Source organism: Zymoseptoria tritici, chromosome 2 (assembly GCF_000219625.1).
Source record: "Zymoseptoria tritici IPO323 chromosome 2, whole genome shotgun sequence".
Taxonomy (NCBI): Eukaryota; Fungi; Ascomycota; class Dothideomycetes; order Mycosphaerellales; family Mycosphaerellaceae; genus Zymoseptoria; species Zymoseptoria tritici.
In genome coordinates this window covers 2,463,108-2,485,058 of record NC_018217.1, presented here as the reverse complement: position 1 = coordinate 2,485,058, position 21,951 = coordinate 2,463,108, and the positions used below count along the sequence as shown (strand labels likewise).

General features: G+C 47.6%; 3 protein-coding genes across 3 annotated transcripts; 1 reads left to right on the top strand and 2 right to left on the bottom strand.

Moving 5' to 3' along the window:
• Window positions 1–14,753: 14,753 nt before the first annotated feature.
• Window positions 14,754–16,892, bottom strand: MYCGRDRAFT_108180 (uncharacterized protein; the record flags this gene model as incomplete). Its single annotated transcript, XM_003855005.1, has 5 exons — window positions 14,754–15,922; window positions 15,977–16,258; window positions 16,320–16,511; window positions 16,619–16,672; window positions 16,775–16,892. 5 exons carry the CDS (start codon window positions 16,776–16,778, stop codon window positions 14,754–14,756), a joined length of 1,701 nt encoding a protein of 566 aa, XP_003855053.1.
• A 454-nt stretch (window positions 16,893–17,346) lies between these two features.
• MYCGRDRAFT_36861 (uncharacterized protein) lies at window positions 17,347–17,907 on the top strand (the record flags this gene model as incomplete). Its single annotated transcript, XM_003855388.1, has 1 exon — window positions 17,347–17,907. A coding segment is annotated over one exon (561 nt), but the record flags the coding sequence as incomplete, so codon positions are not given.
• Window positions 17,908–19,494: 1,587 nt separating this feature from the next.
• On the bottom strand, window positions 19,495–21,293 carry MYCGRDRAFT_108179 (uncharacterized protein; the record flags this gene model as incomplete). Its single annotated transcript, XM_003855004.1, has 1 exon — window positions 19,495–21,293. One exon carries the CDS (start codon window positions 20,911–20,913, stop codon window positions 19,495–19,497), a length of 1,419 nt encoding a protein of 472 aa, XP_003855052.1.
• Between the last annotated feature and the right edge of the window lie 658 nt (window positions 21,294–21,951).

Here is a 21,951-nt window from a genome sequence, read left to right as displayed (position 1 = left end):
CCTAAGCGGCTGTAGTGCTTACTAAAGCCTTTAACGCCTCCCTGTTGGTCTTTCCCGTACCCCTAGCGTACGAATTAAACCTCTCTAGGGCCTTGCTATTGCGATGCAAGGCAGTCTTGTACTTGTTAAGCTTGTCTGTTAACGACTAGACCGTAATAGCGCCCTTTAGATTAATTAGGCGGCTTCTCTTGGCCCTTAGGGTCCCGGTAGCAGCCTGCTCCTATATCCTAGCGTTAGCATAGCCTAAAATGCGCTAGAACGGTACACTTACGGCCTTCTCTATATAAGCAGCGGCCGACCTGTCCCGCTTCTTAACCTTTTAACCCATCGTGTCCTACTCGCGGGTACCCTAGTGCAAAGTGAGACCCTCCGGGCCGCGAACGCTATTTCTAAGCTCCCTAAGGCGCCAACTGTCAGTATACTAGTCCAAAATAAGCTAGAACGGCATATACAACTTAATCGAACTAGCAAATAGGAGCACCTTGCTCCTTAACTTCTTCCTGTTATCCGCGTTTACTACCGGATTAGCGTACTCTGCTTAAATCTAGGCATTAATAGTGTCCTACTCGTCCTTACGGGCCGGAGGGAGCTATTTAGGGTTAGCCTAGATCCAGAAGACTCTAGAACAGTCTAGAAATATCCTACCTAGAAGCAATCGGCATTTCTGTTGTCTAAACAGCCGGCGCATTTAGCAGTAATGCCCTTAATAGGCTTCTCTAACGCTAACTAGTATAGTTTAGTTAAGTCTTTGTTCAGCTTAACGTCTTTAATGCAATTAAAGCACGGATTATGGTTAAAAGCCCCGTTGCGGACCTTTTTGGCGTAATCGTTGCGCACGAGGGCCGCGGCGGCGGAAGACATAGTATGTCTGCGCTAATGTTAGCCTTGCTAGACCTAAACTAGACTATACTAGCACTACCCTAGAATACTTACTTTTTAGTAGTTAGTAAAGAAGAGAGAAAGTTTAGAAGAAGAATTAAATTAATATAGCGACGCTACGGACCCGCAAATCCTTCTAGATTGGGACATCTAGCAGCTAACAGCTTGTAAATTTTCTACCGCAACTAAGGTTAGTTGTAGAGAGGGGAGGGGGGCAATGTAAGGACACCCTTACGATAACGCCCCCTACCTGTCCTAACCTGGACTATCCTAGCACTACAGATTACCGGTGCTATCTTATCTAGCCTAGACTAGGACATCCTATAGAGGGACGAACCTTACAGGCGCACGATAGCCCCCGAGCGGACGTTAGACTGCGACCGGTGCCTAGTCTAGGCGGAGGGACGCATTTGGCAACACGAAGGGCGGGTACATAGCCTCGGGGGACGCTCTTGTCCATTCCCTTCCTTATCGAATCGACTTGTTACATTCTACAACTATTTGTTTTCGGTGCAAGCCTACATTCCCTCTCGAGGTGCTTCTAACACGGACGCTAGCGTCTGCTTCCTCCTCGGTAGCCTATCGGCCCAAATGCGACTCCTTAGTAAGGTCTAGTCTCCTGCTAAGTGCGTCGGCGGCGCTATTTGCCTTACCTAGCCTATACGTAGTCCTAAAATCAATCTGCGACAGCTATTTAGCCTATCTAACTTGCCTCCTCGAGAGGGTCTTCGTCGTTATAAGGGTCTAAAGGTTCGCATAGTCGGTTAGCAACTCTACTTAGTAGCGGGCGCCCTTAAGGTAGTGCCTAAAGTATTTAAAGGAGTCTACTATAGTAAGGAGCTCGCTATCTTCTATTCCGTAGTTCCTTTCTACCGCAATTATCTTCCTTAAGAAGTAGGCAACCGGGAACTACTACAGTTTGCCCCCCTTGTTATAAGGCTAGGATAGGATGCCCGATATTACTTCTCCTAATACGTTAGTCTCTACCCGATAGGGGAGCTCTAGGTTATAGTAGTATAGAACAGGCTCTTCTACGAACTTATAGCGTAGCTTATAGAAGGACTAGATTGCCCTATTATCTAATTCGAGATAAGTACGCTCTCTTTAGCGCTAGTTCGCCGCCTTCTTGCCTTTAGTATAGCAGTTTAGGGCGGCCGCTAGCTGCGAGAAGCCCTTAATAAAGCGTCGGTAGTAGTTAGCAAAACTAATAAAGACCCTTATATCGTAGATAGACATAAGGACTAGCTACTCCTAGACCGATTTAATACGTTCTAGGTCGATCCGCAGCCTATCCTAGGTAACTACGTAGCCTAGGTATTCGACCTAGCTTTTGTAGAACTCGTATTTAGCTAGGTTAGCGTATAGCTTGTGCCGTTATAGCCGTTCTAAGACCTGCCGGATATAATCCTTATACTCTTTAAGCGTTTTAGAGTAAATTAGAATATCGTTAAGGTATATAATATAGAAGATATTAACTAGTCCTACTAGGACGCTATTAATAAAGTTCTAGAACACTACTAGGGCATTATAAAGCCCGAATAGTATTACTGTGTATTTAAAATAGCCGTACCTAGTCCGGAATGCCGTCTTCTACTCGTCGCCTTCCCTAATACGCACCCGATAGTACGCATAGCGCAGGTCGACCTTAGTAAGGTACTTAGTACTAGCTAGCTAGTCGAGGGACTCGCTAATAAGAGGTAGACCCCCCCTGTTCTTAACTATTACTACGTTTAGACTACGGTAGTCGACATATAGGCAGAGGGTACTATCCTTCTTCTATACAAAGAGGACTAGAGCGCTAGCCGACGACGTCGACCGCCTAATAAACCTGTTCTTTAGGTATTCGGGTAGCTAGGTCTATATAGCCTCTATCTCTGCCTTAGATAGGGCGTATATTAGACTAAAGGGGACCTTTCCTCCTTCTACTAGCTCGATCTTTAGATTATATAGACTGTAGGGAGCTAACTCGCCTACGAGTTCCTCTAAGAAGACATCTACGAAGTTAGAGTAGGCGCTTAGAACGCCCCCCTAACCCGGACTAGCTTCTTCCGACGCGTCCTAGATTATTATAACATAAAGTGCTATATTTACTTTGCTAAGGCACTCCCTATAGAACCTCTCTAGCCTAATAACGGCTATCGCCTATCGTTTTCGGGGCTTCGTTCTCTAATTAACCCTTTTTAGGGTAAAATCTATGTTTAGATTGTATTTCTTAAGCTAAGGTATTCCTAAGACGACCTTATAGCTATAGATGCGCCCTACTCTAAAGGTGTCGACGTATCCGTACATTCGTCCTAAGTCGTCCCGGGCCTTATATAAGCTCTACGTTTCGCTAAGGACCTAAAGGCTTTGCCTGTTTAGTGTCTTGTACGCGACCCTAGTAGGCGGCTCCTAGATAACCTAGTCTATATCCTTTGCTAATAAGGAGTTATAAAAGTTATCCTACGCGCCGCTATCGATTAGTCCTATAATTATTCTAGTCCTCCCTAGACTATTTAAGGTTAGCGTAACTTCGATAAGGCGCCTATACTTATAGTAGCGCTAACCCGGCTCCGCTATCCTGCGCTACTCCTTAGTATAGAGAACCTAGCCTACTAAGATAGTAGTGTCTACTTAGGGGGCGCCTCTTTTTCTAAGTCCTTCTAGAGGGAAGGGTTAGGGTAATCGCGCTTAATATGCCTAACTTAGCAGCAACTATAGTAAGTAGCCTTAGATAGGCCCCTCTAGTCTAATCCGTCCTCTAACTTAGACTTCTTAGAGTTCTAGTCGTTAATACTATTACTTCTACGTCTCTTTCGGTTGCCCTTGCCTCTTCTACGACCTAGGTTGTCCCTTAACTCCTACTTCTAACCCTTAATAATCCTATAGGTTTTATTAACCCTTTCTTAGGCCTTAATAAGCGTAGTAGCTAGAGCTAGGTAGTTAGAGAGGTAGGAGCGGTAGTTCTATAGTAAGGAGGCCTTAAAGTTAAGGATCTTACGCCCCTCGTTCTTTTCTTTTAACTCCTTCTAAAAGATCTTTAGCTCTTTAAAGAGCTAGTTAAGGGTACAGTCTTCGAGGGAGGCCTTCCGCAATTGTTTATAGGCCTTCTCGCGGCGTTCCGCCTTTGTCCTTATAGAGTTAAGTATAACTCCCTTTATTATAGTCTAGGTTAGCGTAGTCTAGCTATCGAGCTAATCTACGTAGCGCTCCTAGTAGTCTTATTAGAGCTTACCTATATAGTTAGCGGCGTAGTCGACCTTTCGGTCCTCTTAGTTAGAGAATCTATAGTATCTGCGGAAGTTGCGTTTTACTACGCGGAGCTAGTCTTCGTAATTAGTACGGGTCTTCCCTTCGAATATAGGTAGTTCCTTAGACTTAGGGAGGCTATCCTTGTTCTTGTCGAAATAGTCCGTTTCTACAAAGAGTTTAGCAAGTTTCTCCCTCCTTAGGGTAATTAGGTGTGAGGATCCCCTTACGTAAGCGCAGTCTGGCCTTATCTCCCCTAAGCTGGGCTAACCTAGTTTCGAAGAACATAACAACGAGCTATCCTAGTTACGAAAAGCGCAACAGCGTACAGATTAAGGCAGTCTGATCTAGCTTGCCTCTTAATGCCTAATAATAAGGATCGAAGGGCTACGAAGGGACAGACAATCCTGCTTATAATAAGAGAAGTAAAGGATAGGGGAATAGAACCTAGCAGTAGCTGTGTATATAGCGAAGGAGGCTCTCCTCCTTTATTCCCTCCTTTAACGAATCGAGTCGTTATATTCTAAAACCTATTGTTTAATACTTCCCTACTTTAGTCTTTCCCTGCCTTATTACGAGGCAATCCTAATACGTAATTTGTTTAAACTTATGTACTATAGTATCGAACCCCTAATCGATATAGTACCTAAGGCTACTTGTAGACGCGAGGAATCTCCTTCCGACACCTTTACTCGCTAGTAGGGTACTATACTAGCCGCTAAGTCCAACGCGGACGCCGCCGCCTGCTAGCTAAGCACTACCTCTATCGCGGAAACTGTCGACGATGCCGGAACAACCTAGGAAGGCACCGACTCGACTACTTAGGCTAACCTAGTTTAAGGGGACGCACTAACCTGTAAGAAACGGAACTAGGAAGCCTAGGCGGAATACGAATTCCTCGAACTCTAGCAAAAGATTAAGGAACTCCGGAGCGAACTAGCTTTATATGGCCTAATCACCCTAAGGAGGGAGAAACTTGCTAAACTCTTCGCAGAAACGGACTATTTTAACAAGAATAAGGACAGCCTCCCTAAGTCTAAGGAACTACCTATATTCGAAGGGAAGACCTGTACTAATTATAAAGACTAGCTCCGCGCAGTAGAACGTAACTTCCGCAGATACTATAGATTCTCTAACTAGGAGGACTAAAAGGTCGACTACGCCGCCGACTATATAGGCAAGCTCTAGTAAGACTACTAGGAGCGCTACGTAGATTAGCTCGATAGCTAAACTACGCTAACCTAGACTATAATAAAGGGAGTTATACTTAACTCTATAGGGACAGAGGCGGAATGCTACAAGAAGGCTTATAAACAATTGCGGAAGGCCTCCCTTAGAGACCGCACCCCTAATTAGCTCCTCGAAGAGCTAAAGATCCTTTAGAAGGAGTTAGAAGAAGAGAATAAGGAGCGTAAAATCCTTAACTTTAAGGCCTCCTTACTATAGAACTACTACTCCTGCCTTTTTAACTACCCGGCTCTAGCTATTATACTTATTAAGGCCTAAGAGAGGGTTAATAAAACCTATAGGATTATCGAGGGTTAGAAGTAGGAGTTAAGGAATAACTTAGGCCGTAGAAGAGGCAAGGGCAACTAAAAGAGATATAGAAGTAATAGTGTCGACGACTAGGACTTTAAGAAGCCTAAGTCGGAGGATAGATCGGATTAAAGGGGCCTATTTAAGGCTACTTACTATAGTTGCTACTAGGTTAGGTATATTAAGCGTAATTGCCCTAATCCTTCCCTCTAAAAGGACTTAGAAAAAGAGGCGCCCCCTAAGTAGACGCTACTATCTTAGTAAGCTAGGTTCTCTATACTAAGGAGCAGCGTAGGATAGCGGAGCCGGGTCGGCGCTACTATAAGTATAGGCGCCTTATCGAAGTTATACTAACCTTAAATAGTCTAGGGAGGACTAGAACGGTCGCGGGACTAATTAATAGCGGCGCGTAGGATAACTTCTATAACTCCTTATTAGCAAAGGATATAGACTAGGTTATCTAGGAGCTGCCTACTAGGGTCGCGTATAAGACGCTAAACAGGCAAAGCCTTTAGGTCCTTAGCGAAACGCGGAGCTTATATAAGGCCCGGGACGACTTAGGACGAATATATAGATACGTCGATACCTTTAGAGTAGGGCGCATTTATAGCTATAAGGTTATCTTAAGGATGCCTTAGCTCGAGAAATATAATCTAAATATAGATTTTACCCTAAAAAGGGTTAACTAGAGAACGAAGCCCTAAAAACAATAGGCGATAGCCGTTATTAGGCTAGAGAGGTTCTATAGGGAGTGCCTTAGCAAAGTAAACGCGGCACTTTATATTATAACGATCTAGGACGCGTCGGAAGAAGCTAGTCTAGGTTAGGGGGGCGTTCTAAGTGCCTACTCTAACTTCGCGGATGTCTTCTTAGAGGAACTTGCAGGCGAGTTAGCTCCCTATAATCTATATAATCTAAAGATCGAGCTAGTAGAAGGAGGAAAGGTCCCCTTTAGTCCGATATACGCCCTATCTAAGGCAGAGATAGAGGCTATGCAGACCTAGCTACCCGAACACCTAAAGAACAGGTTTATTAGGCGGTCGACATTATTAGCTAGTACTCTAGTCCTCTTCGCACAGAAGAAGAATAGTACCCTCCGCCTATATATCGACTACTACGGTCTAAACGCGGTAATAGTTAAGAATAGGGGGGGTCTACCTCTTATTAGCAAGTCCCTCGACTAGCTAGCTAGTACTAGGTACTTTACTAAGGTCGACCTACGCTATACGTACTATCGGGTGCGTATTAGGGAAGGCGACGAGTAGAAGACGGCATTCCGGACTAGGTACAGCTATTTTAAATATACAGTAATGCTATTCGGGCTTTATAATGCCCTAGTAGTATTCCAGAACTTTATTAATAGCGTCCTAGTAGGACTAGTTAATATCTTCTGCGTTGTATACCTTAACAATATCCTAATTTACTCTAGAACGCTTAAAGAGCACGAGGATTACGTCCGGCAGGTCTTAGAACGGTTGCGACGGCATAAGCTATATACTAACCTAGCTAAATGCAAGTTCTATAAAAGCTAGGTCGAATACCTAAGCTACGTAGTTACCTAGGATAGGCTGCGGATCGACCTAGAACACATTAAATCGGTCTAGGAGTAGCTAGTCCCTACGTCTATCTACGATATAAGGGTCTTTATTAGTTTTGCTAACTACTACCGACGCTTTATTAAGGGCTTCTCGCAGCTAGCGGCCGCCCTAAACCGCTATACTAAAGGCAAGAAGGCGGCGAACTAGCGCTAAAGAGAGCGTGCTTATCTCGAATTAGACGATAGGGCGATCTAGTCCTTCTATAAGCTACGCTACAAGTTCGTAGAAGAGCCCGTTCTGCGCTACTATAACCTAGAGCTCCTTTATTAGGTAGAGACCGACGTATCGGGGGAAGTAATATTAGGCATCCTGTCCTAGCCTTATAATAAGGGGGGCAAACTATAGTAGTTCCTAGTTGCCTACTTCTTAAGGAAGATAATTGCGGCAGAAAGGAACTACAGAACAGAAGATAGCGAGCTCCTCGCTATAGTAGACTCCTTTAAACACTTTAGGCACTACCTCGAGGGCGCCCGCTACTAAGTAGAGTTGCTAACCGACTATGCGAACCTTTAGACCCTTATAACGACGAAGACCCTCTCGAGGAGGCAAGTTAGATAGGCTAAATAGCTGTCGCAGATCGATTTTAGGACTACGTATAGGCCAGGTAAGGCAAATAGCGCTGCCGACGTACTTAGTAGGAGACTAGACCTTACTAAGGAGTCGCATTCGGGCTAATAGGCTACTAAGGAGGAAGCAGACGCTAGCGTCCGCCTCTTCCGAAAGGTATTTGCACTGCCGACAGGGCAGGATAGCCTAGTCCGGTACGTCGGGGTAGCAGTAAGAACCCCGAACCTTCTAGAGCGGCTTAAGAAAGCCCTTAGTAAGGACCCTACCTATAAGAGGATAGTCTAGGAGAAGGCTGTCGCTAAGCCTGCCTTCTAGGCGGAGAGGTAGTCCCTAGAAGAGGGCGTTACGTACATAAATAGTAAGGCATATATATTAGAAGGCGCTATAAGGCTCTAGCTACTCTAGGAATACTACGACGACCCCCTCTCCGGATATTTCGGCTTTATAAGGACCCTAGAGTTGCTTTAGCGTAGTTTCTACTAGCCTAGGATACGGAAGTATATTAAGGAATTCGTAAGGACCTGCTAGGCATGTAAAAGAGCGAAGCTACGAAGGCATAAACTACATAGCCTGCTATACCCCGAACCCCCCTTGCTAACTCCCTAGGCCGACATTACGCTAGATTTTATTACTAACCTCCCGCCGAGCAAGTTCCTAAGCTAGTCTTACGACTATATACTAGTAGTAGTAGACCGCTATACTAAGATAGTCTATTACGTGCTATGCCGGAAAACGATTATATTAGCTAACCTCGCTAAACTTATAATAAGAGAGGTTGTCCGCCTCTATAGCTAGCCGGCTACGATTACGTCCGACCGCGGGCTAATCCTTACCTCTAAATTCTAGAGCACCTTCTACTACTACCTCGGGGTACGCCGGAAGCTAAGTACGGCGTTCTATCCGTAGACGGATAGTTAGACGGAAAGGTAGAATTAGATACTAGAGTAGTATTTACAGACATACTGCAACTATAAGTAGGACAACTAGGCCTCTCTACTATCGATAGCGGAATTCGCCTATAATAATAGTATGTATATAGCAACCGGGCTAACGCCGTTCTAAGCATATATAATAAGGGACCTACGAAGGTCCTACTAGCCTAGAATGCGCTAGAAAGATGGCGAGGCGCTAAAGGCTATCTAACTCGCGGAGTAGATAATTACTAACTAAAAGAAGATACGCGAAAGACTAGCTAAGACAAAGAAACAGATAGCTAAGTAGGCGAACAAGTATAGGAAGGACGTCTCCTTTAACGTAGGTAATAAAGTCTACTTAAACACGAAGAATATTAAGTCTATGCGGCCGTTACCTAAGCTCGACTATAAGTACATCGGACTATATAAGGTTAAGGTAATAGTTAACTACGTAACATATATACTCGACCTCCCTAGCTTGCTAAGCATCTACCCTACCTTCTACGTCTCGCTCCTTAAGAAGTCTATCCCGGACTACTCTAGCTGCAAATAGGATAAAATAAAGCGGTATAATATAGGGGACGGGGATAAATAGGAGGTAAAAGATATCTTAGATAAAAAAGAAGACGACTTATATAACTTTAGTTACTTAATTAAGTAGAAGGGCTTTAAGGAGCACGAGAACTCCTAGGAGCCTAGATATAATATAAGCCCGGCGGTAATAAGAGCATTCCGCCGCAAGATAGGCTAGAAGGAGCTAAAAAGGCATAGAAAGATATAAGAAAAATCCCGAGGATTTTTAAGGGACTTAGACAAAATTACTTAAATTTAAAAATTCGAAGGGCAGAATTAGCTTTATTCTAGTCTAATCTAGTCTAAGTTAACTAACTCTGCGCTATTTAATAACTATCTAGGCCCTGCTATAGTCTTAATATGCTATGTCGACGTTATCTATTATACTCCTAGTCCTAGAAGACCTATACCTGCTATTCTAGTCTAGAATAGCTTAATTAAAGTCGGAGTCGCCCTAGTTTAGGTCCTCTACCTTACTATAGTCCTTAGCAGTCGTCGGAAAGACTATCTTGCGCAACTATCCCTTCTTTAGAGCCTAGTCGCTTATAACAATGCGGTTAAACGCCTCTAAGGTAGTACTAACTGCAATTAGGCGATCCTCGGCCTCCTTAGTACGCTTACGGTCCGACTTATAGCCGCGTACGTCTATTAAGCAGCGCTTCTTGCTAGGGGTGCTACTAGACTGCTACAAAGAATGTTAGTAAGGGCTAGATTAAGCTAGGGATAGTATATATAGCCTTTGCTAAGATCGTACTAGCCGAGTAGTCCCTCTTAGGTACCTTCTGTCTAGTATCCTCCTAGGTAGTAATACTAGGGTGCTAGGAAAGACCGTCCTCGCTACGGAAACTGCTATCTAACTTCCTATTTAACTATCCTAATTAGCTGCTAGTCTAGAACACACTAGAAAGGGACACTTATACCTCTATAGAGCCTATAAAATATAGAATACGATCTAGCAAGTCTTCCTTCTTAGCCTTAGACTAGGTAGTGCGGCCGTAGACAGTATCGATGTCCTGCTTAATAGCTTTCTAGGCAGGCTCCTAGTCGACTAGTATCTAAGTAGGACAGTTAGCGATAGAACACGCTAGAATTAACTAAACCGACCTACCTAAAGACAGTCCGCATTCTTGCTAGTTAGGCATCCGGAATACTTAGCTAAGATATTACTAGGTAGGGGCTTCTCTGCCGCAATCTAGCAGATTTTAGATAGGTCCTAGCCCTCCTTAACGCTAGAGAGGCATAACGAGCACGGATTCTCGTTCTACCTACTAGCTCGGACTTTCTTATAGTACTTGTCGCGAAGATAGTAGAGTGCGCTGGATATTATGCTAGTCTAGTCGCAATATTAGCTAATCTAGCGCTAATCTAGACCGTTCTAGAGCTAGCTGCTAGTACTTACTTTTAGTAGGTGTTTGTAAGAAGAGAAGAATTTAAGGGCGAGAAAGAGTAGTATATACGCGAGGGACCTACTTTTATTTCCTAATCGGGACACCGAGCAGCTAGCCTAGTAACGTTAGCAGTTAGTAAATTAAACCTGCAGCTAAACGCTACTAAAGATTCGCGTACGCAACTAAGGTTAGTTGCACCGGGGGGAAGGGGGCAATGTAAGGATCCCCTTACGTAAGCGTAGTCTAGCCTTATCTCCCCTAAGCTAGGCTAACCTAGTTTCGAAGAATACAACAACAAGCTATCCTAGTTACGAAGAGCGCAACAGCGTATAGATTAAGGCAGTCCGATCTAGCTTGCCTCTTAATGCCTAATAATAAGGATTAAAGGGCTATAAAGGGATAGACGATCCTGCTTATAACGAGAGAAGTAAAGGATAGGGGAATAGAACCTAGTAGTAGCTGTATATATAGCGAAGGAGGCTCTCCTCCTCTATTCCCTCCTTTAACGAATCGAGTCGTTACATTCTAAAACCTATTATTCGATACTTCCCTACTTTAGTCTTTCCCTGCCTTATTACGAGGCAATCCTAACATTAGGCTATGTAAGGCTAGTTCGCTCCGGAGTTCCTTAATCTTTTGCTGGAGTTCGAGGAATTCGTATTCCGCCTAGGCTTCCTAGTTCCGTTTCTTACAGGTTGGTGCGTCCCCTTAAACTAGGTTAGCCTAAGTAGTCGAGTCGGTGCCTTCCTAGGTCGTTCCGGCATCGTCTATAGTTTCCGCGATAGAGGTAGCGCTTAGCTAGCAGGCGGCGGCATCCGCGTCGGACTTAGCGGCTAGTATAGCACCCTACTAGCGAGCAGAGGTGTCGGAAGGAGATTCCTCGCGTCTGCGAGTGGCCTTAGGTACTATGTCGATCGGGGGTTCGATACCGTAGTACGTAAGTTTAAACGAATCGCGTATTAGGATTGCCTCGTAATAAGGCAGGGAAAGACTAAAGTAGGGAAGTATCGAACAATAGGTTTTAGAATATAACAACTCGATTCGTTAAAGGAGGGAATAGAGGAGGAGAGCCTCCTTCGCTATATATATAGCTACTACTAGGTTCTATTCCCCTATCCTTTACTTCTCTCGTTATAAGCGGGATCGTCTGTCCCTTCGTAGCCCTTCGATCTTTATCGTTAGGCATTAAGAGGCAAGCTAGATCGGACTGCCTTAATCCGTACGCTATTACGCTCTTCGTAACCAGGATAGCTCGTTGTTATGTTCTTCGAAACTAGGTTGGCCCAGCTTAGGGGAGATAAGGCCAGACTGCGCTCACGTGAGGGGATCCTCACAAGAAGGGCTTTATAATTAGGGTCCTTTAGAAGATACGGAGAGTCTTCTTAAAGTAGGAACATACCTTAGGTCGGCTTATTAGCAATATCTAAGATAGTAGTCGTAAATAGATAACCTTAGTAGTATTAATCTACGCTAATAGCACCTTACTGCCGCCGGCATTAATATATAAGGCTATAACTAGTAATATCTAATCCTTATAGCTATAGGACTTTGACGTAGACGAGTACTATGCATTCTTTACATCCTTACTAAATAGCTAGACCGATAACAACCTTAGGCTCTACTAGCTTACAAAGGTATTCGAGCTATTAACGAGGTATAAGGCTAGTAACAGAGGGCATAGGTTGCTAGTAATTAATAGCTATAGCTTATACGTAAATATAGCGTTCCTTTAGCACTACCTTAACTATCGGATATTCGTAGTAGTTTATCTACCTTATTTAACATACCGCCTACAGCCTCTTAATGTTAGTCTCTTTAGTGCACTAGCTAGCTACTATTCCTTAGAGCTATTATAGTTTATGTATTATTTTAAAGGGCTCTTAGCGGTTATAAAGCGTAACTTCTTCCGGTTGTTTTAGCTAGCCTACTAGAAGGCCTTTATACTAGCTAACGTAGCCTCTAGCTTTTATAAGACAGGCCTATATCTACTAGATCCGTCGCTTATACTATCGAAGTTTAAGGAGCCTTAAAAGGCTAATAAGGGCACTAATACGAGTAACGAGGGCTCCGGTTTATTTAGACTATATATAGCCGACATAGAGACTTTCGTTATCTCTACGAGCAATTAGCGGCATATTAGAGCTCTTCTAAGGGACGTTATTTAAGAGGTAGTTAAGGGCTTAAATAAGACGGAGTTTTAGAAGCTAAGTAATACCGTTCTTAACCTCTAAACTAAGAATTACCTCCTTAGGAGCGAGAATAATAGCCTTTAGTAATTCTTTAAGTATAAGAAGCAGAAGCGATAACGTAGTAAGCTATTACTATCGATTCCTTATAACTAAGCTACTTAGTTCTATTTACTAGCTAAACTGCAAGCTAGTAAGGCATTACTCGCTTAGAAGGAGGCTAAGAAGGTCGCTAAGAAGTAGCGTAAGAAAGATAATACTATTATAAAGAAGGTAGACTAATAATTAAGAGCTAAATAGCGGATATAAGCTATAGTAGACAGATAGCATAAGGCGGCTTAAAGGGCTAGATAGAAGGCTATATAGAGGGAGACTAAACAAGCTAATTTATAGCTAAATACTAACCTCTAAGCCTCTACTTATAAAGCAAGCCGACGGCCGAACAGACTGCACCTTCACGCGGTGGCCGTCGTAAGTACCTTCCTCGGAAGGGAAACCAAGACAGTCTGGAAGAAACCTCCTCGAAAACCTCTCGAAATCTGCCCGAAATCCTTCTCGAAATCCGCCTCGAAATACAAGCTACAGAACAACGGCACGATTCGAACGAACAGCCCTCTACGTTACGAACGAGAAGAAGAAGAAGAAGAAGAGGCAGTCCACTCTGTCCTATACGCGCATCTCCTCGAAATCCGAATCGAAATCGCATGTCCCTAGAGACGTCGTCGCCCTCGAAAGGAACATACATGCACTTTAAAGAGCTAGAACTCGGTGGAATCTACAACTCTGCGATTAACCTACGTTGTCGTAGATAGAACTACTACTACGATACTACAAAGGCATATTAAGGACAAGAGAAAGAGACAGCGGGTTAGATAGCTGCTTGCGTAGCTACTTGCGTAGCTACGTCGCTCCTACACTGCTTTTTGCACTGCAATGCATTTCCTCTCTCTTTCGAATTCGTAGCGTGCGTGCGTGCGAAGCGGAAGGATCCGCTGAAAATTCTGCAAAAAGCTTGGCGCGAAAATTCTGCAGCCTTAGGCCGTAGCAACACTCGTTTGATTTCCTTTGTCTCGCATTTGTTTAAAGTCCTTTAGCATTGCCTTAGGCACAGGGTTTCCCCTAAGGTTAAAGAATACCGAAGAATTTAATTGTAAATAGATCTACTGCCTTGCCCTTAGGGCAAGGCCGTCCTACATAGTCTTGGACTCCGAAAGGACGTAAATAGAACAAACAAACAAACAAACAAACAATATAAAGCAAGCCGTCTACTACCGCGAGCAAAATAGCCTAAAGTATAGGTAGTAGCTAAAAAGTAGCTAATCGTAGTATTAAAGGTGCCCTTATACCGGAGGGGGGGTACATAGATAGCTAAATCCTCCTAGCCTCTAATACATATAATATTAAGGCAACGACTTTAAGCTGCTTAGAGCTAATAAATGTAATTAATGCGATAAATTTAAGCTATTAAACACCTAGTTGTAACTACTAGTTATAAAGATATTAGCTATTAAAGTAGTATAGTAAATAAAGCTATGCTCTTGTAAGAACGTTGCATTACGTAATCCGTGCATAGCGTGAGCACCACTTCTACGAGGCCACTCTCCAATGTTGCCCTTCTTAGCTAAAAGTCAGCAGAGACTGCTTCCGGTCCAGATCCAGAAGAAAGGAAGGGACAATGTGACACGGTAAAGCACACGTACAGGTGTGTAGAGAGGTTAAAGGTCTGGCAAACATTCTTGTCTAGCCACAAAAGTACATCCAGGAGAAGAGAATGAAGCGCATCGTCTTTCAGGTCTTCAGTCGTGAGTCAACGTCAATGTCCCTTCCCGTGTGCTATGCATCATTTTCGTCTCTTCATCTCGGCAACGGACAATTTTTTTCCGCCTAGGAAGCAATCGCTCTGCCGCCTCCACGGCGGTTGTTCTTGGGCTTGGCTGCCACCGTGCTCCATCCATCATCCTCAAGTCCCTCCGCGGTCGTCTCATTAGCCGCACTGCCGTCAGCCGGCACAACAATTTCTTGCGGCTTCGTCTCCTTGTCGCCAATGATCTTGCCGTTCGCCGATGCATCGACGGCATCGGCCGCGCCAGCATCCTCACCCTCCTCGCGCTGAAGAATGCTGAAGCTTGGGCGTTCTCGCGCAGCCTCACCGTTCTCCTTTGGCTGCTGCTTAGCACCATTTTGTTGTTGGCGAGAAGGACGACGATCGCCCTTGGGACGCTCACCAGTGGGCGAGGTCACAGTCTCGCCCTCGGCCTGAGCACGGTCCGCGCGGTCGCCACGGGCAGCTCTGGCCTCGGTTTCGCGCGCGGCCTTCTCCTCCTTTGCCTTGTCGTCGGCCGCCTTCTTCTCCTTGGCTGCGGCTTCGCGCTTCTCCTCGATCTCCTTTTCACGCTGCTGGGTGTCGATCGGACGGGCAGCCCCAAACGGCGAAGCCTTGGCGTCTCCGGATGATGTGCTGGCTGCGTTTGTCTCTGCTGTAGATACAGTGCGCTTTGCCAAGTTCAGTCTGACTCGCTCCTTGGGAGCCTCTGGTTGCGCTGGCGACGCAGGTGTCGAGACGTCCGGTGTTGCAGCGGGAGATGGATCTGGACGCATTTTGGAGCGCCATTGGTTGTCCTGCTCTGCGGCAGTCGGCACGCGGTCAACGACTGGGCGTGGCTCAAACTCCTTGCGCGGTGGCCTCGATCCGGCATCTGACTGACCCTCACCCCGGCCCTCGCCCCATGAAGCACCCTCCCGCTCGCGTGGTGGACCTGGCTCGCGAAGTCGACCGCCATCGCGGACTGGTGGTCCAGCTCCAGGAGCTGGCGACAAAGGTCCCTTCCGCTCCCAGTTGGAGAAATCGCGCACCTTACCGTCTCCTTCGAAGAATCCTGGCTTGCGTCCTCCAGGACCATCGCGCTCGCTGCCTGCATCGGACCTGTTATCGAAGCTTCGGCTTGGGAAGCCACGGTTGGAGCCTTGTCGCTCCTGATTTGGGAGATCTGGAAGAGGGCCACGGCGGCTCCAGTCGGAGAAGTCGCGGGTTTGCTCGGGACGATCGTTTTTCGCTAAAGTGTGTTAGTGATAGCCGAGCAATGTATGTCGAAGTTACATGAACGTACGTGGATCAGCGACGCTGATCTTGATGTTACGGCCCATAAAGCTGGACTCGGACTTGGTGAGCGCCTGGCGCAGGCCTTCGGGAGAGCCAAATTCGACGTATCCAAAGCCCTTTGGCTTGCGGTCAACCTTGTCCTCCATGATGCGTACAGTCGTGACGGAGCAGTCCGAGAGGAACTCCTCAATGTCCACAGACGTCACATTGTAGTCCAAGTTTCCAAGATGAGCGGTGTATGGTGGTCTCGTTGGGAAAGGAATCTCCTCCCGGTCGTATCGAGGACGGTCTGAAAAGTCAGTACTTGTCCATATTCACATTGTCTCTTGTCTCAATCTCGCTGTACCCACCAAAGCTTGATCCTCCTCCCATGCTCGAGCCCATACCAGATCCACCAGAGGTACCTGCGCCGCTGCGTTCCCACGAGGACGAGGCGAAGGCGCGGCCCTCACCGGCACCGCCACGGTCGCGTGCGCTGTAGCCAGTCGACGAGGTTTGTGGAAGAGGCTGCGAGTCCATCTCGTCGGCCCATGATCCGAGCGCTGTAGTTGTCCCCAGTCAGTACTGCTCTTCCTAGTTCATGCGCAAAGCCTCCAAGAATTTCGTCTGTCGATTTGCTGCACCATTGGCGGGAACGTGGGGATCGTACATTGGTTCGTCAAGAAGTCGCCCAAGGCCATCTTCTCTTGCTTCTTTTTGGGAGCTAACGTAATGTGTCAGTACTTGTCTCTCTTATCCAGAACATCCACTGTTTCTCGGCTTGCACGCCGAAGACGGCGCACGAAGACTCGGACAGACTGCGTACCCATGATTGCGGTTGTTGTTTGCGAAAGCGCGGACGGCTTTCGGAGGACTTGTCGGTGGCGAAGAGACTCTCGGTCGTCTTCTGTCGTATATGGCGGGTGTTGTGAGTGGCAGCGCAAGTTGAGCGCTGTCGGTGAAGTCGGGATGTTGAGCGCTTTGGTGAAGTTCGAAATTATCGATGATTTGCGGGGCGCTCGAAGCGGTTAGTGCGAGTCAAGGGTCTTGAGGGTGGAAAGTGACTTTTGGACGACACATTCTGTTGTACATCTTCATTGAGAGGCACAATCATGGATCAGAATCGACGGGCACCGCCCAGAGATCCATTGTTTGCTGCGATTGAGCCAGCGCTGAAGGTTGGCGCGGCGTGTGGTATGTGATGCTCACCTTTCTTTGGCCCTGACCCGTCCTCCCAAGCTTCTTCACATGAAAGACATGTAAATGGCATATGTTGGGGTTCAACGCCGGCAGTCTGTCTCAAAAAAACACACAACATGCCGTCGAGGCCTGACTACTCGCCGTTTGGGATGGTAGTCTGATGAGTGACAGCGTACTGATAAGGCAATAGGTGGCGTTGGGTTTCTCTTTGGTGGCGCGGCAGGCATCGTTCGTGGAGCTCCTGGTTTTCTATTCGCAACTGCATCCGCGATTCAGACGTTCGCAATTGGATCTACATTCACTGGGGTCCGACTGGGCATCATCCATGCATGGACAACAGAGAGTCGATCGACCACACCATTGGATCGTACCAAGGCAAGCGCGATCGCCGGAGGGTTCACGGGAGGTCTGATCGGCTTCATCACGCGCGGTCGAAGCAATGCCATCCCAGGTGCGATCATGTTCACGCTGTTTGGAGCCGGAGGTCAACATGTCTACAATAAGCGGACCGCTGCACCGTCCGCAGAGCCGAAGAAGAATTTCTGGAGACGGATGAGCGACAAAAGCTGGACTCCGTTCAAGGTTTTGACCAATGAGGAGTATGCAGAGATGTTGAAGGAGAAGATGCTCAAGTTGGATGTCGAGATTGCCATTATTGATGATAAGATTGCTGGCTTGAAAGAGCAGCAGAGGGATGAGAAGCAGGTACCTACCTCGCAACCTTCCGAGGACAAAGACCGGTCGAATTCGTCGGACTGAAGCTTCGATCCTCAGCGATGAGCTGTCAAGTCAAGTCTGAGCCACTGGAAGCAGGAAGTCCTTAGGTCGTAGCCAGACTACAGAGGCCTCAGGAAGGGACCGTCGCGCAAGTCGCCATCACAGGGTCAAGGCCGTCGTCTCATTGTCGGGCGTGCCACGGCATTCGTGCTGTCTCTATATCTATGTATGGACCAATGGCTGCAGGAAGTGGGAGAGACATGGAACGACTGGCGCAGAGAAGTTCCAAACGGATCATACCCCCGATGGAATTTCTAAGATGCGATCTTGACAATCTCGACTACGATGAGATTCAGCAGTGGATGAAGAGTCGGCAGCATGCTCACTCAGCTGCGGCGGCGCAGCAATCATGTCAAGGGCGTGGCCCGACCTGTTTCTTTTGCTTTGGGAGGCTGCCCGCGTCATCTGGATGGCAGCAATTTGACGCAGCTGTGTGGCGTACACTGCCGTCGGTGCCGTTTCAGACTCTCCTCAGCGGATGATCAACAACACGGGACGTAGAAGTTTTGCAGAATCGCATGCGAGCGGAGAACCACCTGTCGAATCAGCACTGCACGGGGACGGCATCGCCCAAAGGATGAGAAACACGCGCACGGTAGTATGTAGAGAAGGTCAAGTGTTCAAGAGAGGACAGCTCGGCGTAAGCATGTGCTATGCATTCTTGCCGTGGTTTCCGCGGGCTGAGAACCCCCAACTACTCGCTCGTGCCAGCATCAGACCGTGATCACCGTATTCCTTTGAACCATCAATACTCATAACACGCGCCTTGGTGATGTGGTGTCATACCACAACACAGCTCGGAAGTTTGCAGCCAAGCTCAAGTCAGACAGCTGACCCGATGAGATTCTACAGTAGTGCTCACTTCGCCATCACATCCATCAATGTCGCCAGAAATTCGCCATCCATGACAGTGATGTTTCCACAACACATACTATCCTCTTGACATTTCTTCTTCCCTCTTTTTCCACAATACAATGCTGATGTCATCTCTCCATTCACAATTTCATCTCTCTCCTCCACACCACTTTCCCTTCTCCAGTCGCAAAATCGCGCAACACCAACCGTCACGCCCTCTGATCATCTCCAACAGCTCATAAGCGCGGTATATACGGCGGTATGAGGCATTTATGCACCACCTATGGGGAGATCTGCACCCCTCATTTTATCATCAGCACATCACACGACAGTTGGTGGAGGGATGAGCGGTAAAAGGGTATCGACACTTTGTTTGTGTGCGGCATATACATATGTATATATTTCCGGCTTGTCCTGCCCACCTGCCTTCCTACCACTACTACCTGTTGATTGCTCGCTGACATTCGATTCCAGCTCGACTTGTCCGGCACTTCAACTATAGGGCCGCTCCTTCCTCCCTCATGAGTTCGTAGCAGTTGCATTCCTTCCTCTCCCCGCCGAGGACACCAGTTCGTTCAGCTCCGACCTCTCCATCGCCATGGACCATTCCCTCCCTTCATCGTCATCAAAAAAAAAAGGCTATCAGCCAAATGCACGCTTGAACGCGTCAGAACACCACGCCGCCTCTTATCGCGAGTTCATCCATCCTCATGATCAATAAGCACTAACACCTACCCATCGCTTCGGCACCCTTCCCGTCTTGGAGGGAGCAGGACTGACCTCCCTCGGCGGTAGCCAGATCTTCGCCCGTCCCGTCTCCAGCTTGCCTTCTCTCCGCATGTTCATCTCCAAAACAACCACTCTCAAGAAGTCCGAATTCTCGCGCACCTCCCTCTGCCGAGCACTCTCGGGCCCAAGAAGCGCTCGTCCGGCTTCCGAGCTGGGATTGGGACTGCCTCGTTTCGATCCTCCGCGGCCTCGACCTCGGCTGCGGTTGTACGTCTGCATCTGGATGGTGGGCGCGTCGACGACGGCTTCCGCAAGATAAGGTGCGTGGAGCGCTTGTTGGAAGGGCGCCTCCCATTCTTCAAAGGTGAGTGGAACAGGATTGAGATATCGTCTTTGAGCCTCGGATGTATTGCTGTCGGTTGCCGGACGAATTTCTGAACTGAAACGTGGAAAGAGGAAGGGATGCGACCAGAGCATGTGGTCGATTGAGGGTGCTGCTCCGCCAGGTAATTGAGGTGGAGTGTTGCTGCTGCGGGCGAGGGAGGAGATGGAGTTTTTGAGGGATTGTAGAGACAAGGTAAGATTGGATTTGAAGAAGCCGGATTTAGGCGAAGCCGGCGTCTTCTTTTGCACGGGCAGTAGTAGTTCTTCGTCCTCGGAGTCGGATTGCGGCACGAGTGGGTGGTCCGATGAAGAATCCTCGACAGCAGGCAGAGAGCGGGCCTTTTCCCGCTTCAGATTTGAGGACGACTTCCTGCTACGAAGTGATCCTGGTGTAGGCGGACTGCCAATTGACATGACTGATCGGTCGTCCGAAGTGAGCGACGGCATGGAGTCGCTGGACGCCGACCGCGAATTAAGATAGCAGCTGGGCTCATCTGAACTGCTCTTCGAGTATAGGTAGTCTACATCCTCCAGCAAGACGCTCAGTGCAGGACTACTGCTGTAGCTTTGTTTGAGTAGTCCATCGCTCTTCCATTCGCTGACAAGCTCCTCGATGGAAATGCGTCGGTCGCGTGCAGGATTGCTGCGGTATCGGTTCGGACGTCGCGGTGGGATCGATGTCACGGCAAGTAAAGCTGCGACGGATGGAGGAAGAGCGCTCGGGTCATGGCGAGAGGATTGTTTTCGTCGGACCGGCAGTGTCGTGCTGCGTGTGGATGGCATGCTACTAGGACTCTGCGATGTGCTCGGCTGTGCATGTTGTCGCGTGTGTTGCTTCGATTTCGACGACCGAATGGCGACCGGTTCGGAGTGCATGGTGGGCGACACGGCGGGCGGCCTCGCGAATGACTCTTTGTCGTGTACTCTCGTCGTCGTCGGCTGAGGTGGCACACTCCTCGGGGGCGTTCGGCGGCTTTCGCTCGGACGATCTGTATACTTGAAGGATCGCGCGACGAACATGTTGCATTGAGAGGGGGAATGATGCAGCGACAAGCAAAACTAGTGCCCTCGTGACCTGTGCTGTCCCAGCGAGAGCGGCGAGTTGCAAGCGTTCCGTCGTCTGTGAGTCTTCGGCGCCAGTGACAAAGGAAGGGTCCGTCTTTAGTAATGCGAACCAATCAGGCCGAGCTGAGATGCAAAACCTTTTTAGGATATCGCGCTGCCGGTACCTCGTATGTGTCAAAGATAGCCGCGCGAACAGTGAGTTGAGTAGTGCTGAGAAGAAACACGACGTGCTGTTGTAGGAGGAGTGATGTGAGAAGGCAAGAACGAAGACTGATATGTCTATGAGAGGCGAAGTCCTAGCAGTTGCGATAAGTCGACCCAAGACTCGACAAGTACCAGCCGCTTGGAGATACCCCACGCGCTCCGGACTGCTGATGCTGATGTCTACCGATAAGGATATGCACGAGTCGATTCGTTTCATTTGCTGGGGCCGGATTCATCTTCACTTGTCGCCCTGTTCCTGGCACACTTATCTGGACCCTGCGGAGTAACGCTACGTGTCGTCGTGCCACGGTGCATCTGATCCCAGCATGATCCCGATTGTTGTCGGAGCAGTTCGCATGGGTTGGACCAGAGCTAAGATGACGCAGAGAGCAGGCAAGGAAGACAAGGAGGGAAGGAGGCCCATATACCTTCCTATTGGAGTTAGAAATCGAGCGAGTATGGAAGGGCCGTCCCGCAACACTGCGATCCCATGGCCATTTTGTCTCGTCCGCTCCACTTGATCTGCGACTTGCCGACTAGGTCCTCTTCGCATCTTCCTAGTCAGTGGACACTTTTCCCGTAAAGGGTAGTCTCCAACCACGGAACAAAACGTTATTGGTGGCCTCGAACGAGAGATTCGCCGGATGAAGTCGGAAACGACGACCTGACAAGTGCCGGCCTGATGCGATCTGGAGGGAGAGGCAATCCGGCTGGAGAACGCGAACATCTCATCAGGCGCACCTCGTCGCCACGGCCATTGAAGGCTACCTACAGTCCAGATAGTATGCA